The sequence below is a fragment of the Sceloporus undulatus genome, chromosome 1 (genome assembly GCF_019175285.1).
Source record: "Sceloporus undulatus isolate JIND9_A2432 ecotype Alabama chromosome 1, SceUnd_v1.1, whole genome shotgun sequence".
Taxonomy (NCBI): domain Eukaryota; kingdom Metazoa; phylum Chordata; class Lepidosauria; order Squamata; family Phrynosomatidae; genus Sceloporus; species Sceloporus undulatus.
In genome coordinates, this window is record NC_056522.1 from 208,460,905 (window position 1) to 208,476,110 (window position 15,206).

A 15,206-nucleotide genomic window follows, 5' to 3' on the forward strand; every position below is an offset into this window, starting at 1 on the left:
CAGTAGTTGAACCTCTAGATTTGATAAAGTTGTAACAGAATAATTACTATGTTGGGATTATAAACCTCCCAAATTCCTTTGATATAAACATGACTTTTGGAAGCAGAATTCTGGTTTGACTATACATAGTGTAGCAGATGCGCCAGATGGTTTGTTGTCATATAGAAATGCAAGGTGTATGACAGACAAAGCACACACAGTTTGTGCAACCATGCGCAATAGCTGTTTTATGATCAAAACATTAGCACCTTTATTTAAGAATAATTTTAAAAATATAGCTCTCAAGGGTTTAAGTAATTTTGCAGGAGCAGCTAAAAGACTGAATGGCACGCTATCCCTTCCATTCCATTCGTATCTGTGTCTTAGGTACTTCACAAACACCTTACACACTGTCTCTTTAACAAATCTATATAAATAAAAATGTAAATGTTTGTTTGTTAAAAATCTTAAATCTCTGAAAGTTCTTCACCGATTGCTTTGAAATTTTGAAACAACGTTCCATTTGAATACACACGTTTTTATATACCTAATATGTTTTTATATGTAGATGTCACACCTGTGACAGGTAATAATATGGTTTTTTTAAAAAAAACATCACTATCTGTTGGATGTAACAGCAACACACTCCAATGGATATGCCATTTCAATTTAAGAGCCTGCAATTCCCAATTCAGTTGGCGTTTGCAATCACCATCAACAAAGCTCAGGGCTAATCTTTAGTTATATGTTGCATGTTGCAGTGTCGGCAAACCAGACAATTTCTATATCTACACAGACAATGGAACAACAAAAAATATTGTAAAACCACAGACATTGTGAAATTAAATATTAGAAATATGCGCTTTCTCTTTTCTTTCTTTTCCATTTAATCAGACTGAGCCACAGCAACGTGTGGCCAGGTACAGCTAATAGTTAATATAAAGACTGCCCACAGAAAATACACTAGAAAGTTTCAGGGTGTTTTTAAGGGGGCATAAAAGGATTTGATTCCCCTGCCAGTACTGATGCCTAGTATTGACAGTACTAAGGTCAGTGGAGCAGGTGTACTGAGATGCAGTGGCAGTGATGTGCTTGTTTTGCTGGAGTGTGGATTCTGTGGTGCAGTTGCTTCCATGACTTCAGAGGATCTTTAATTCAGGTTTCAATGAACCATCATGGTTGGTGCCTGATTGACAAACTCTAGTCTGGAGGTGCCTGCCAAATTTTACGCCATTTTTGTATTTCCCCTTCATGGCTGGGCATGGAAGCCATTGTGCTTGTATAGCAGCAGCAGTATCCATTCCCAATTCGAAAATTATAGCAGGGTTAGGAATTGGGCACTCCTCCAGATCTTGTTGAACTGCAACTCCCAACACCCAAGTCAACCTAGCCAATGAATGACAAGGATTTCTGAGAGATGTAGTCCAACAACAATCCAAAGACCACCCCATTGCCATCTATGATACTGAGTTTCTTTCTCTCTGTAGAGCTGAAGTCTGAAACACCATTGCCATTCAACAACTGTAATGTTCCCTTTATTAGAAATCTAGAATGGAATTCTTGAGATCTCTTCTGACAAAACTTCCAGTTAGCTGCCTCTTAAACTTTTCATATTAAAATTTCATTTTGATATTAAAACATAGGACATTTTTTCAATAGAAAACAGTGTTTGTAACTATGGCTGAAAATATTAGTTTGCATTCAATATGTAGCTCCATTTGTAAATTTTCATGTGTATAATTTGTAAATTTTAATGTGTTCTATTTTGTTTGTTCCCCTCTAAAAATAATTGTAATGACATTTTAAATATTGCTAATATTATTACAGCTTAAGCAGTAAACATCTATTTACAAACTTGAACAAGAACATATAAGTCTGTTCCTCATGAGGTACTTCAGTTCTCTGCAGCCCACTGCTATCACGATACATTGGACAACTTGCAGAAGAAAGATGAGAATTTAGATATTAATGTCCATCACTAAACATGCTTAAAAATGTGATTATGGCAAAGTGGTGATTATAGATATGTTTAGGGAGGACCCAGGGGAAAGCGTTTTTTAAACAGGGTGACTTCCACCCAATTCCTGGTGTTTAAAAAAAGGTCTCTCCTGAGCGTAAAATGGCCAAGGAAGAATGGGTGCAGTGTTTCAGGTTTTCCTGGTGAAGGGGGCTAATGCACCCCTCCTAGTCTTCCATAGTTGCCCATCCTTGAGTTACATCACATTCTTTATCTGCTGGAATTTTTTTAAAAAAGACAACGAAGAGCACAATTATATACACCAGGACTTCGTGACACAGGTCCAAACACACTGCAGAAATAATCCAGTTTGAGACCACTTTAATTGCCCTGGCGCAATGCTAGAGAATTCTGGGAATTGTAGTTTTGTGATACATTTAGCTTTCTCTGTCAGAGAGCTCTGGTGCCACAACAAACTACAATTCCCAGGATTTCCTAGCACTGAGCCAGGGCCGTTACAGCATTCTCAATCTGGATTATTTCTGCAGTTTGTTTTGGACCCTAGTTAATTGCTTGATTACCAAACATACAATCTCCTACTCAAACCAAGTGCCAAATATCTGTTAAATTTAACAATGCATCTTGAATTTTATCACACCAAATATCTCATATATCAACCTGAACGAGGGGTGAGAGATTGCTGTGATGTCCCATAAAGACCTTGGTATGTTTATAGAGATAAGGAACAATCTTCTTGAAGTACTGACAGACAAAAGCTATGGATTGTATGTTAAGCAAATCTGTGTTTTTTCTTGTTACTTTGGTCACAATACAGTGATCAATAGTCCACAGGTTTTAAAACACTGTCAGCGTGCTATTTTTTAATGTACCTGTTCTCATTGTCTATTAGTAAATATGTATTTTCAGCCACAGGGTGATTGATTTTTAAAGAGAAATTAGTAGATTGGAAAAGCTTTGTGTGGTTGAAAAAAACACAACAAAAATCTTTCAACATTCACAACAGGAAATGGTACAACTCATATTCATTCCCAGGAGCATTTTTTCCCCCCAGAAATGAATTTTCCTTTTACAGATATTCTCTCTCAATCGTGTCATAGCTTAAAAGAGACATTTCTGGCAGGAAACTTGCATTAAGCCAATATAAACAGTCTGGAGAAATGGAAAAAATAGGATCCTCCCAAATTCATACAATAGTAGGATGAACAGCCAAACTGATTTCTTGCGTCATTATCATGATTTCCAACTCACTACTAGAGAACTTTATACAGCTTTAAACACACAGAACTTTATTCAACCATAGCCACAGTGCCTGGAAAAATTACTTGTTTTGTACTACAATTCCCAGCTATTAGCATTGTTTTCACATTAATAAATGACCTATTATTATTCTCTTATGAGATGTGAAGGTGGTTGAAATTTTCTTCTTTCCTACTTGAAGTTTTTTTTAAAAATAAATAAATAAATAATATATAAATATCAGCCAAGATCCTGCACCAGGAGATGTAGCTATGGTGATATATCTACAACGCCTCTCACCGCTATCCTCCTCATAGGCTCATAGCCAGTACTCAGGTTTTGAAGAGTGGAGTAGTGAGTAATGGTGTGTCCAGCCCTCTTCCAGCTTTGAGGTGCAGAGGAAGATAGTTGTAACTAAATCTCTCACATAACAGACTTTAAAAAAATAAATATTGCAATGCAATCTTAATTTGAGAAGGACTTCCTTTACCCAGATGAAGTTGAATAATATTTTTTAATTACCACAAAGAGGCTTGCAAGTCTTTGGTTGCTGTCCACAGAAAAGCTACTATAATGAGGGAAATTCTAGAAATATTCCAAAGGTCTTCCTATTTTTTTACAAAACTGTCGCTCTCCTTTTTCCTTCCTTACGTCTTCGTCTTCATTTGAACTGGTGCAGATCATTTGGTAAACATAACAATTGAAGTTCCTGTTGGACTTTTGTTCAATATGCAGAATCACGTTTCTGTCAAAGTAAACTTCATGGCTGTATGTCTACAAGGTAAACAGTAATTTTCAGTTTCATTAGGTAAGGTGGGGAATGTACTCATATGACATATAGATGGGTTGTGGTGAGAAACAACTCAGACAAGCCATCACATATTTGTTTCAGAGTTTAACTAGTGAACACAGCTCCACTTCAGACTCTTTCAACAACGTACTCCTTTGATGTCTTGGGACTACAACTCCAATCATCCTCAGTATCCTTGCTGACATTTGGGATATCCTTCAGACTAGGATATCCTCCTAGCCACATTGGCTGGTATGGCATGGAGTTGAGGAAAGATGTGACTATGGGTAAATAGCCTAATGTGACTGCAGTGTTCTAAAGCTGACAAGTGTCAAGGCTGATATTGGTTTGCCTCCTATACTGGGAGCACTGAGGCTTGTACAATAAGGTCACCACGGGTGTGTCTGTTTTCTGGGGTGTGAAAAATGAGAGAAGTGAGCCCTGGGGCAGAATTTGCCAGCACTGGAGGAAGTAGAAAATAGATTTTTTTTGAAAAAAATACTTGTTTGGATTACAACTCTCAGAATAACCCCACCCCAGGTGACTGGCCATGCGGACTAGAGAAATCTGAGAGTTATAGAATCTCAGAGTATCACTTCCAAGCTTTAGCAGAATGTAGGTGAAGCTTGGTACAGGAAAGATGGCACTTCATTTCTACAGAGATAGTGAGGCTTTGGGATTAAAAGGAAATGCAGCTGGCAAGGCAGGGTGGAGAGAGTAAAAAGAAGTAGAGTTAGGAGGCTTTCCCTGATGTGACACAAGATCTCTGTCAACATCTGAAAGCAGGTTCCCACTTCTGCTTGCTGCCTTGAATGTGCAGATTTAACAGCCCAGGCCTTAAATCAATTAGATTCCACATTGGAGCACATACTAACTAGGAGATATGAGGGTTAATAGTAATATGTGGAGAAAGACCAGGGAGTCAATGCTTTTATTCCAATGTCTGGGAGCCACATAGATTGACATTTACTTCTGGAAAGTGATTGGCTTTACCTTTGAAAACTTAAGTGGTTCTACTATAATTAGAAATGTATATTAACTAATTTTTGATTAACACATACAGTGGGCCCTTGGTATCTGCTGGGGTTTGGGTCAAGGACCCCTGTGGATATCAAAATCCATGGATGTTCAAGTCTCATTAAATACAATGACATAGTAAAATGGTGTCCCTTATGTAAAATGGCAAAATCAAGATTTGCTTTTTTAGAATTTATATATTTTAAAAATATTTTCAAGTCATGAATGGTTGAATCCATGGATAAAGAATCCATGAATACAAAGGGCCAACTATATTTCACAAATTTGACTTTGATAACTTTAACTAAGCCCACTATTAGACTGAATTTGTTTTACTATCAGCAAACATGCCTGCCTCCATTTGAAAAACTTAGCTGTTAGTTTTGTACCTTGCTTTTTTTAAAAAAAATTAAAAAAACGTTTTAAGTGTCGGTTGTATATTTATGCAAGCAGATATTCATTTTAAAAAGTATCAAATCAATTTTATAAAATTGCAAAAGTACAGGAGTGGGGGGATAACAACCTTACAGTCACCAGAAAAAAAATATAGTCCCAGCCAATTTGTGTATTCAACCCAGAAAGCTCAGCTCGAGAAAGGAAATATACACATCTGATAACAATGTGGTAGTATGGCTCCAGAGAATGGTGGCTGCTGTTTCTAGTCACATCTTTGTACAGTGGTCCCTTGGTATCTGTGGGGGTTGGTTCCAAGACCCCACATGTATAGTGAAAAATGCAGATGTTCAAGTCCCTGTTAATAAAATAGTATAAGACAGCAGCAAAGATGGGAACAAGCCCCAGTCACCAGGCAGGCATTACATATGTAGGGAGAAGAAAGAAACCCAGATTGCCCTCCCACAACTTTCCAAGTTCACCTCCACAATCTGGCTGAGCAGTCTGACAGTAGCAGAGAGAGCAGTAAGCCCAGGCCACCAGGCTTCAGGCTCACTGCCTCTGGAGAGACCACCAGCTGCTTGCTTCTGCCTTGAGAAGCAAGGAGGTGCACTGCTGCTTCATTCACTTGCAAGGTGGAAATTGGTGGTTGGCAGGCTTCCCTGAGGGAGTGGGGAGGAGGCAGAAGACTGCTTGTCTGGCAGCTGGAACTTGCCACTACCTCCAGTGCTACCCTGGGACTGCTTGGCCAGGCTATTGAGGTGAGCAAAAGATGACTGGGGGAGGGCAATTTGTGTTCCTTTCTTCTCCCTCCATATTTTTTCTGAATATTTTGAGTTTGCAGGTAGAGATACAGATACAACAGGCCCACTGTATACCGTTCCATTCCCCTCCCTCACCTTGCTTTATGAATTCTACATTTAGAGTCTTCATGGTACCGACAAATAGATAAACCACACCAGATTGAATTTATTACATTTATAATCTGCAAAGTATGTAAAGCTATTAATCAGAGCTTTCGTTAGCATGTTATATACTCACCACATCCCAAGATTCTACAAAAGGAATGCTCTTAAGTTGAGTCCCATGCTCATTACTGTGAAGATCAAGATGAGCTTTTCCATCAAATCCTATCTGAGTAACTGCCACAATGGACAGTAGATTCAGCTCATCTTCATAATCCACGATTTTGAAAGTCTTATTGGAGGGGAAAAAATGAAACTAGCTTAATGGGCAGTTCACATTTAGGACACTTATTTATAGTGCAGAAAAAAGAACTAACAACAGGAAGGAAAAGCAAAAGTAAATGTCCTGCTTTATAAAATGTGCTCATAGCTATTTTTCCAGTCACCATCTTTTCAACACATTTCACTCAGGGCATTAGAAGGTGGTGATAATTCCAGAGGTTTTAGACAGTGTACAGTTGATAGGATGGCCACATGGGAAAAATAGGTTTGGGCCTTTGTGTAGAAAAGAAAATTACAGCAGGTGTTGCTTTTGATGCAAGCTATACCTGTTGGAATTCCCTTTTCCAGACAACTATGGATACAGGGAAGCCTTGTCCTCTTCTTTGTGTGGCCACCCTAAGTGATGCTAAGTTCCACAGAACTACCTTGTTCATTCAAAAGAGCTGCTCCAGTCCAAGGCTCTTGTACGTGGAAAGGAAGATGAATGTATGGATTTGAATCCCTGTACTAGCAAAGGTCCTACTCAGCCATTATTAAATATAGAGGACTGTTCACAATCTATATTAGTGAACAGAAGGGAAAAGAAATGGCAATGAAAGGAAGAGAAGTATCATTAGGATTTAGACATATAGATGTACTTAGCTGAGGCTGAGCCAGGCTGGCCACATGATGAAGTAGATAGGGCTCTTTTATCTTTATTAGTTTTATGAAAGATGGGATTTCACTAGGTCTTTGGAAGTAGGGTCGTATATGAAAAATTTAATAAATAAATAAATAAGGTGTATCTTGTACCATACGGTACAGCTGCTGAAATATCCTGTTCACATATTAAAGGTACAGAATCTGTGCCTTTTCCCCATGTAATCACTCTAAATATAATATAGGCTGTATTTGCACTGCAGAAATAATGTTTCCTAGTTGGCTCGTGATTAGCAAGGATACTCTTTTTTTTTAAAAAAAAATATAAAGATACTGTGATTGTGTTCACAGAAAAAACTGATTTAAGGGATGCTAACCTTGTGAAGTTTTAGTACCTGAGACATCTGGCATAGTTCTAGGGACCCTGAAGGGAGATGGAATCAAATTGGCTGGTGAAAATTTGGGGTATCCCATTTTACTACTTGCTGTATTGCCTACAACCAATTTCAAGCTATTTGAGAGAATTCAGTTCATGACAAGATGGTAAATAACACAGGGGAAATAGTACGGATCTGAGCAATGTGCTCCCTGCATCATTAGCAACTATTTTTGGAAACCATTTTTCACCCTCCATCAGGAACTGTAGCCGAGATGACACAGCCACAAGAATTCTAATTCCTCAGCTTCTGGAAACCATTTCCAGCCTTGTTTCCATGGAAATGAATATCATCTGGCTGAAAACATGGCAAGGGTTCTTCCATGGCCTTTAAAACCTGTCGTTCATTTACATTCGACTTACTAAATTTAAACAGAGAGAGAAAACACACAAGCAGGCAGAATGTCACCCATTAAATATCTCCTTTTTGATTTTGTGGCCTAAAAGACATTTCACAGTGGAAAGCTGTTGGTTTAAAATGTTTTCCCTTATTTAGTAGCGGAATGGATTTAAATATTTGTCCAACATTCATGATTACCTGGATATATAGAGTGTTGAAGAGCCTGCCGTATTAGCTGCAAATTCCCCTGCATGCAGTTGCTTAGTTTTCCCTTTTCACTGCCTTACGGCTGAATCTACACTGCAGAAATAATGCAGTTTGACACTGCTTTAACTGCCCTAGCTCGGTGCTATGGAATTCTAAGATATATAGTTTATTGTGTCATCAGAGTTCTTTGATAGAGAAAGTTAAATAGCTCACAAAACTATAAATCCCAGAATTTCATAACATTGAGCCATGGGAGTTAAAGTGGTGTCAAATTACTCTATCACAAAAGGTGATTGCTCATTTCATTCCTATATAAATTCAAAGAATATGTTTCAGAGTATTTTAAATAAACAGATTATTGTTTTAAGGGGCTGGATATATGAGTAAGGAATATTTTATATGTATACACAATTCATTTTATTACTGCATTATTCAAGATCAATCTTTGATTGATAGTCTCAGAATTTAAATTACCTCTTGCTCAGGGTCATCATCCAATAAGTTAAAACGCTTCTTCACTACTCGGCCAGAAGCTGTTACAGTTACAGAGTTGTTAACCTTAATGATTAAAAATATAGAGAAAAGATGAGAAAAACAGATAAATAATAAACTACAGTAAATAATAATTAACTAAAGCGTTAATTTTGCTTTAAGCTAAATACATGTTCCTAACAATACCATTGCTACTGATAGATGAGAGACTGCTTTGTGCTTTTAAGGGTTAAGAAACCTGAAAACTGCACATGGCTCTTAGACAATAGGCACTATAATTAAAAAGCATTTGAGAGAACAATTAAGTCAACAGTACACTCTGAACTGTTGCAACAACAATAAAGACCAGAAGCCACAATCTTGAAATGTCATGTTTCAGCATTTTGGTCTTTCAAAGCCAAAGAAGCCACTTTGAACTCTTCAGTGATGAAATACTTTGCTGCTGTTCAAAATTATCTTAGAAGCACTATTAAGTTGATTCTCATGCAAATATCAGCTATATTTTTCTCTCATAAATATATACCAATTCATTAAAACAAAATAATTCAAAGTAGTAACACTATTAAATATCCTGTTACTCAGTGCTCAGTGTTAGATCCAATCAACATCTCTCATTATTTGGGACTGTGGTTCAATAATGTTTCCTTGAAAATGTCTCAAGTTTCCTTCCTACCTTACAAGCCATAAGTCACATTATGAAAAGGAAGTAGCAAAGGAAAAGAGAGAAAAACATACCAAGGTTACCAACTGTAGAATCTAAAGCTCATGACTACTGAAGGCCTATCCCACCTTTTTAAAAAAATATTTTTAACCTATATGTTCTCATAATTCAATCTGCAATGCCAGGGCCAGAGGCTCTTTGTTTTAATAATACAGGAAAAACGAATTTTTACAAAACCTAATCCTCCCATCCAGGCACTTGTTTTAGTTCTCCCTGTCACAAGCAAATGCCTGAAAAATACTATAAAATTTAGCAACTTATGCCTAGGGTGAAAACTTTCTGATGTTAGCAATTTATTATTGATCAAATCAAATACTGCCATAGAGACTATTATATATGATGATGCTAACTTACAACTGCCTAACATACTTTGTAGATCTGTTTGCAGGCTGATTTAAATTGCAATGCAGAAAACCACACAGTCTTCAAATGTAATTCACCACAGGTTACAGTGAGTATCTTCACCAGGGGTATGTCTGATCTTCTAGACATTTTGCCTCACAACTCCCATTATCACCATCCAGCAAGGACAATGGTACAAAAATGGGGGAGTGGCAGTCCAAAACATCTGGAGGGCCAAAGGTCCCTCATTCCACTTTTAAGTCTTTTCAACACTATGTTCCTGGAGTCTACTTCCATACACCTTTCAAGTAATTTGAAAGCATTTTAAGGCCGCTCACTCAAGCTGTTCATGGCTTCCGCACACCACCATGATTGCTTACAGGTGTGACAACTAAGGGTTAATTTATACAAGCATCTTCATTATCTGCTAACTCTCAGCTGAACTGAAAAGTACAAACACTAACTGGTTACACAACTCTGACTACAATGATTAATCTATAACAGAGAATTAATATATGTAAGTCTACAAATGATGAAGAGACACCTGTGAGCCAACAGTAATGTGTCCCAGTTAGATCATTCTTCCTCAGTTCACTTCTGGGTCAGTACTTCTACAACATACAGAATGCACAAATATAAAAAGGTATAATCTCACATTATTTTCCCTGTTAGCTTCTATGATAAAGTCTTCCTTAACTTCCTGCTGTTCAGCATTATTTTCCATTTCTTTCAGCTTCAAAACTCTGTTGGGGAAAAAAAAGAAAGAAACGAAACAAAGGAGAATTTCAGTTCGAAGAAGGTACAATGCAGGAACTCATTTTCACCCAGACATAAGTTCTGCATTCATTGAGAGAAATGTAGATATGGACAACTGAATTATAGAGCCAGTTTAAGCATCTTTTTAAAGGAGCAATGGAATTAAGACTCTATGATGTGCTGGGCTCTTTTCTAGCTAGATTTAACATTTGGTTGCCTGTAAAATTTCACCTTTCCTCCCAAATGACTTAGATAGTCAACAGTCTTATGATTTTAAATGTGAAGGGGGTAATGGGCTGTAGTCCTTTGGATGCTGACACCAGTCCTTGGTATCTCCTGCTAAAAGGATTAGGTAGCAAATAGTGCAAAACACATTTGCACCTAAGAGCTTGGAAAGCGACTATCAGTCAATTAGATGACACCAGGCTGTAAGGAGCTACAGTGGTACCTCGGGATACGAAATATCCAGGTTACGAAATTTCCGGGATACGAAAAAATCCCATAGGAAATAATTGTTCCGGGTTACGAATGTTTTTTCGGGTTACGAAAAAATTTTTGGTGCTTTTTTCGGCTTTTTCGCACGGAATCGCGGCTTTTCCCCATTAGCGCCTATGGCATTTCGGCTTACGAAGGCTTTTCGGGTTACGAAAGCGGCCGCGGAACGAATTAATTTCGTAACCCGAGGAAGCACTGTATAGTGTGACCTAGTACAAAGAAACTTTTTATCTTATGTTCTGTTATTATGGGCTATGGTAGGGGTAGGAATTATGCAGCCTATAAAGCTATTTTATGGGTCCCTCCCAGATTCACCCACCAGAAAAAAAGGGCAAATTGTTGTTCCTTGATGAGTGATTTTTCCTGAAACAAGGCACAACTCTTCCCACACACACATTTAGAAAATCAAACTAACTTTTTAGAAAATCAGAATGTGACATGGAATCAAAGAGAATCTTACTAGATTGTACTGACGGTCTTTCTAGGATTCTTTTTCCAACAGTTGACAGCCTAGTTTATCTAAAAAGCCCACAAGCAAAACCTGAAAGCAGCAGTCCACTCCCTTTCTATGTCCTCAGTATCTAGTAGTCACAGGTATACTGCCCCTGCAAATGGAGGTTCCATGTAGCTGTTGTGACCATAGGCCTATCTTCCCCAAATGTGTCTATTGACTTTTTTTTAAAGCATCAGCCAAAAAAAGTGAAATCTTGGCCAATAAATTCTTGTAATCTTTCAGTACGGACTGGAGAATTATTCTATCACAGTTTAATACAGAAAAGCTTTCAGCAAGCTCTTACTTAATCAAATTTGGTCCTACATGTAGTATCCTTCCAGAACTGTCTGGGTGGAAAAATATCCAGTCAGGCTCCAATGAGCAACATTTCATTTCCTGTACACCATTCTTTGCCTGAAATGATAAAATAGAAAATTGAGGATGTCTAGAACAAATACTGAACAAAACACATATCATGTTAACAATAAAAAACTCTGCCATGATATTTGTATCCTGATTGTCCTACCAGGAGATCTGGTGGTTCACTGTAAATGGTGCCATTCCCAGTCCAAATCCACAAATCCACCATATTTCATCATCTTCTCACAGGCAGGAAAAGGCCATTTGATTCAGGTGGGTCTTTGGCAACTGACCATGGTTGCTCTTAAAGGGGCTCTTAATTGGAGGGGGGGGGGAATGACTGGACTTTATACTGAAACGGTTTTAAAATGTGCTTGGAGCCCCCTTTTTGAGAAAAAGATAGGACATAAATACAATCATTCACAATATTACCCATTGTCTTATACAAGGCATTATTTTGAGTACTTGAAGATTTATGATTTAATTTGGACAGGAAACTCTCCCACTGATGCAGATCACAAGCATTTCACACCATTATTATGTTGATTGTTGCTGTGGCCGAATTATCACCCGATAACGAATGGTGATGACTCTCTCTATAATCTTAGAGCCTTATTAAACAAGAAAAATCCCAGTCAAAAATGTGATTTTAAAAGTAGACCCCCCCCCCCCGCAAATGTGAGATTTTTTCAGACATGTTTGCACCACATAGCAATTACTGTACGCAAAAATAAAGCAAACAGAAAGTCGACAAAAATGATACCTTTTTACTTTTGGCAACCTTCAGCGGTATCCCCTCACACTCATTTTCATTGTTTAGTAAATTGGCCAATAATCAACATTGAAGTATGACTTATTTCAGCCATATTTTTTATTCCTTTAGGCCTGTTTTAGGGCCATGGAAGTGCCCCCCCCCGAAATAACATCCAGTATTCACATGAAATAGAATTGTGTGGTAAACTTCACAATGTATATCACATTTTAAGTAATATTTTAACCTATAATCCTATTCCTAGGGTATAGTAACTGTGGGATTTAGATGAAAAATACACAGGGCCCTTGGTATCTGCTGGGGTTTGGTTCCAGGATCACAAACCCCCCCTCCTCCGGTGGATACCAAAATACATGAATGCACAAGTCACATTAAATACATTGGATAATAAAATTGTGTCCCTTATAAAAATGTCAAAATAAAAGTTTGCTTTTTGTAATGTATATTTTTAAAAATATTTTCAAGCAATTGAGGATTGAATCCATGGATAAAGAATTCATTGATATGGAGGGCTGACTGTAAGCCATTTCCCACCTAATTTGTTATATAAAAATGTTAACAAAGTGCAGTTGGCTTGTTTGTGACAAAAACAACAAAAATGGGTGAGCTAGAAGTTGTATGGGTACTTAAGCCTTTGGAAGTAAAAAATAATTAATCTGAAACACAGTTTCCTGATACAGCATTATTGGATATGACACCATTCCTAAGGATTATTCTTAGAAGCAAACGGGAGAGAGCACAATTCCTAATTTTACAATACACACCCCAGGTATCACTGCAAGTCAAAAATGGAATGTTCTCAATATAACAGGAAATATTAGCAGCCAATATTCCTAAATGAGAACCAGCGTGGTGTATTGCTTTGAGTGGGGGAGTACAACTCTGGACACCAGGATTCGAATCCCCATTTAGCCACAAAATGCATTCGGTGACTTTGGGCAAGTCAAACTTTCTTAGCTTTCAAGCCTCCCGGAATGAATCTTGCCAAGAAAATCCTGTGATAGGCTAGCCATAAGTCAGAAATGACTTGAAAGTACACAATAACAATGTTCCTAAATATACTGGCATAAGACACCTATTTCTGCAATGGCAAAACATCTACATTCTATATGATTATGGGACAGGTATTTTGCCTTTTTATGGATTAGTCATCTCATACTCATGTCTGACATTATAAAGATGCACTCTGGGCATTGGTTATCAATTTTCTTTTACACAAATACAAGCACAGACAGACAGAATAATGTAATACTGAAAATAATCTATATAAAACTCTCTAATGAAATTGATAATCAGGAAACGTGGAAAAAAGCTCTTGATTATCATCCTCTCTCTCAGGACACAAGTGTGTAAAATCCTGTGAAACCATTACCAAAGTGTGGTCTTTCAAAGAACAAACATGGAAGATTCCTTTTTGACTTTTCTTGTTAGGAGTGATGATGTAATGCCAGGGGTATCCTCCAATCTGAAATGTGCTTTCCAGGGATGACACTTCAAAAAGCAGATCAGGAGTATCTGTGAATAACACTGGATGTTAAGAATCCTAGTAAGATGAACAGCTTTATAAATCCATATGCTCAAGTAAAACTGTAAAGATTGATCAGTTTGTGCTGAATGAAGAAATATGCCTCTTACTATAGACATGATCTAATGTGGTCATTCCACAAACAGAAATGCTTCTATCAGCCAAACTGGAAAGGGCAGCCCCCACTCCAAAACTTATTTGGGTTTCTTCTGTGTCAGTTACAGTAACAGCACATTGCTTTCTTCAAAAACAGCGTATCTACTTTACCACAGAGTTGTACAGACAGAGGAGGATGTTAGGTACATAGCTGCATACACTTTCAGTTGATATGGCCACAAGGCCTAACTGGCTCCTCACATGAACATTATGTGGGCCTGAAAACATGTCACAGAGTCCTTTGCAATTTGAAGTGGAAAAGATTCCATGAAGGCAGGATGTTCTAAAACAATAGTGCAGTTCACTGAGATTTACTGGTAGATCACTAGATGATCTGAAGTAGGTGCACAACATCCTTTGGTAAGCTTCACATTTGTGTGAGGCACAGAGATCACAAAGAAGAAGAGGTTGCTTACCTGTAACTATGGTTCTTCAAATGGTCATCTCTGTCCTCACACAAACTTGCCCTAGCTCCCCTCTTTCAGGTCCCTGATTTTACTGTGGACTATGTAACTGAGGAGACAGTAGCTTGGTGGGCTGGAGTATGAGTGATATGCAGGAGAGGGCAGGGTATCTAGCCAAGCTACTCAGCTCTAGAAGTCTCTGAAGGGGATTTCTGCGCAGGCACAAAATCCATTTGTGTAAGGGCACAGATGATTACTTAAAGAAGCACTGTTATAAGTAAAGAACCGTTTCTTTCAACAACACCATATTTTTATACAGTGTGTTTTGTAATTGACATTTGGATGAGTGGCATTTGGCAAGTTTTAATGCTGTAGCATTAATGCTGTAGCATCCTGTCCCAAGCATGGGACAGGATAACAGTCCCAAGGAATACATATATGTTTAGGCTGAAATCCCATAGTGATTTACCTAGGAGTAAATCCCATCA

At 37.9% G+C, this 15,206-nt stretch overlaps 1 protein-coding gene across 6 annotated transcripts in view; it reads right to left on the minus strand.

Annotated features, from left to right (window-relative positions):
* Positions 1-3,688: 3,688 nt before the first annotated feature.
* The window catches only part of DCAF17 (DDB1 and CUL4 associated factor 17), a 32,516-nt gene continuing 20,998 nt past the window's right edge, over positions 3,689-15,206 (minus strand). For all 6 annotated transcript variants that reach the window (XM_042456224.1, XM_042456234.1, XM_042456245.1 and 3 more), the window contains 6 exons: positions 14,006-14,148; positions 11,806-11,915; positions 10,413-10,500; positions 8,677-8,760; positions 6,435-6,590; positions 3,689-3,967 (listed from right to left, as the gene is read on the minus strand). In XM_042456224.1, coding sequence (XP_042312158.1) covers positions 3,779-3,967; positions 6,435-6,590; positions 8,677-8,760; positions 10,413-10,500; positions 11,806-11,915; positions 14,006-14,148 — 770 coding nt within the window. In that variant the 3' untranslated portion in view covers positions 3,689-3,778. The remainder of the gene's footprint in view (positions 3,968-6,434; positions 6,591-8,676; positions 8,761-10,412; positions 10,501-11,805; positions 11,916-14,005; positions 14,149-15,206) is intronic.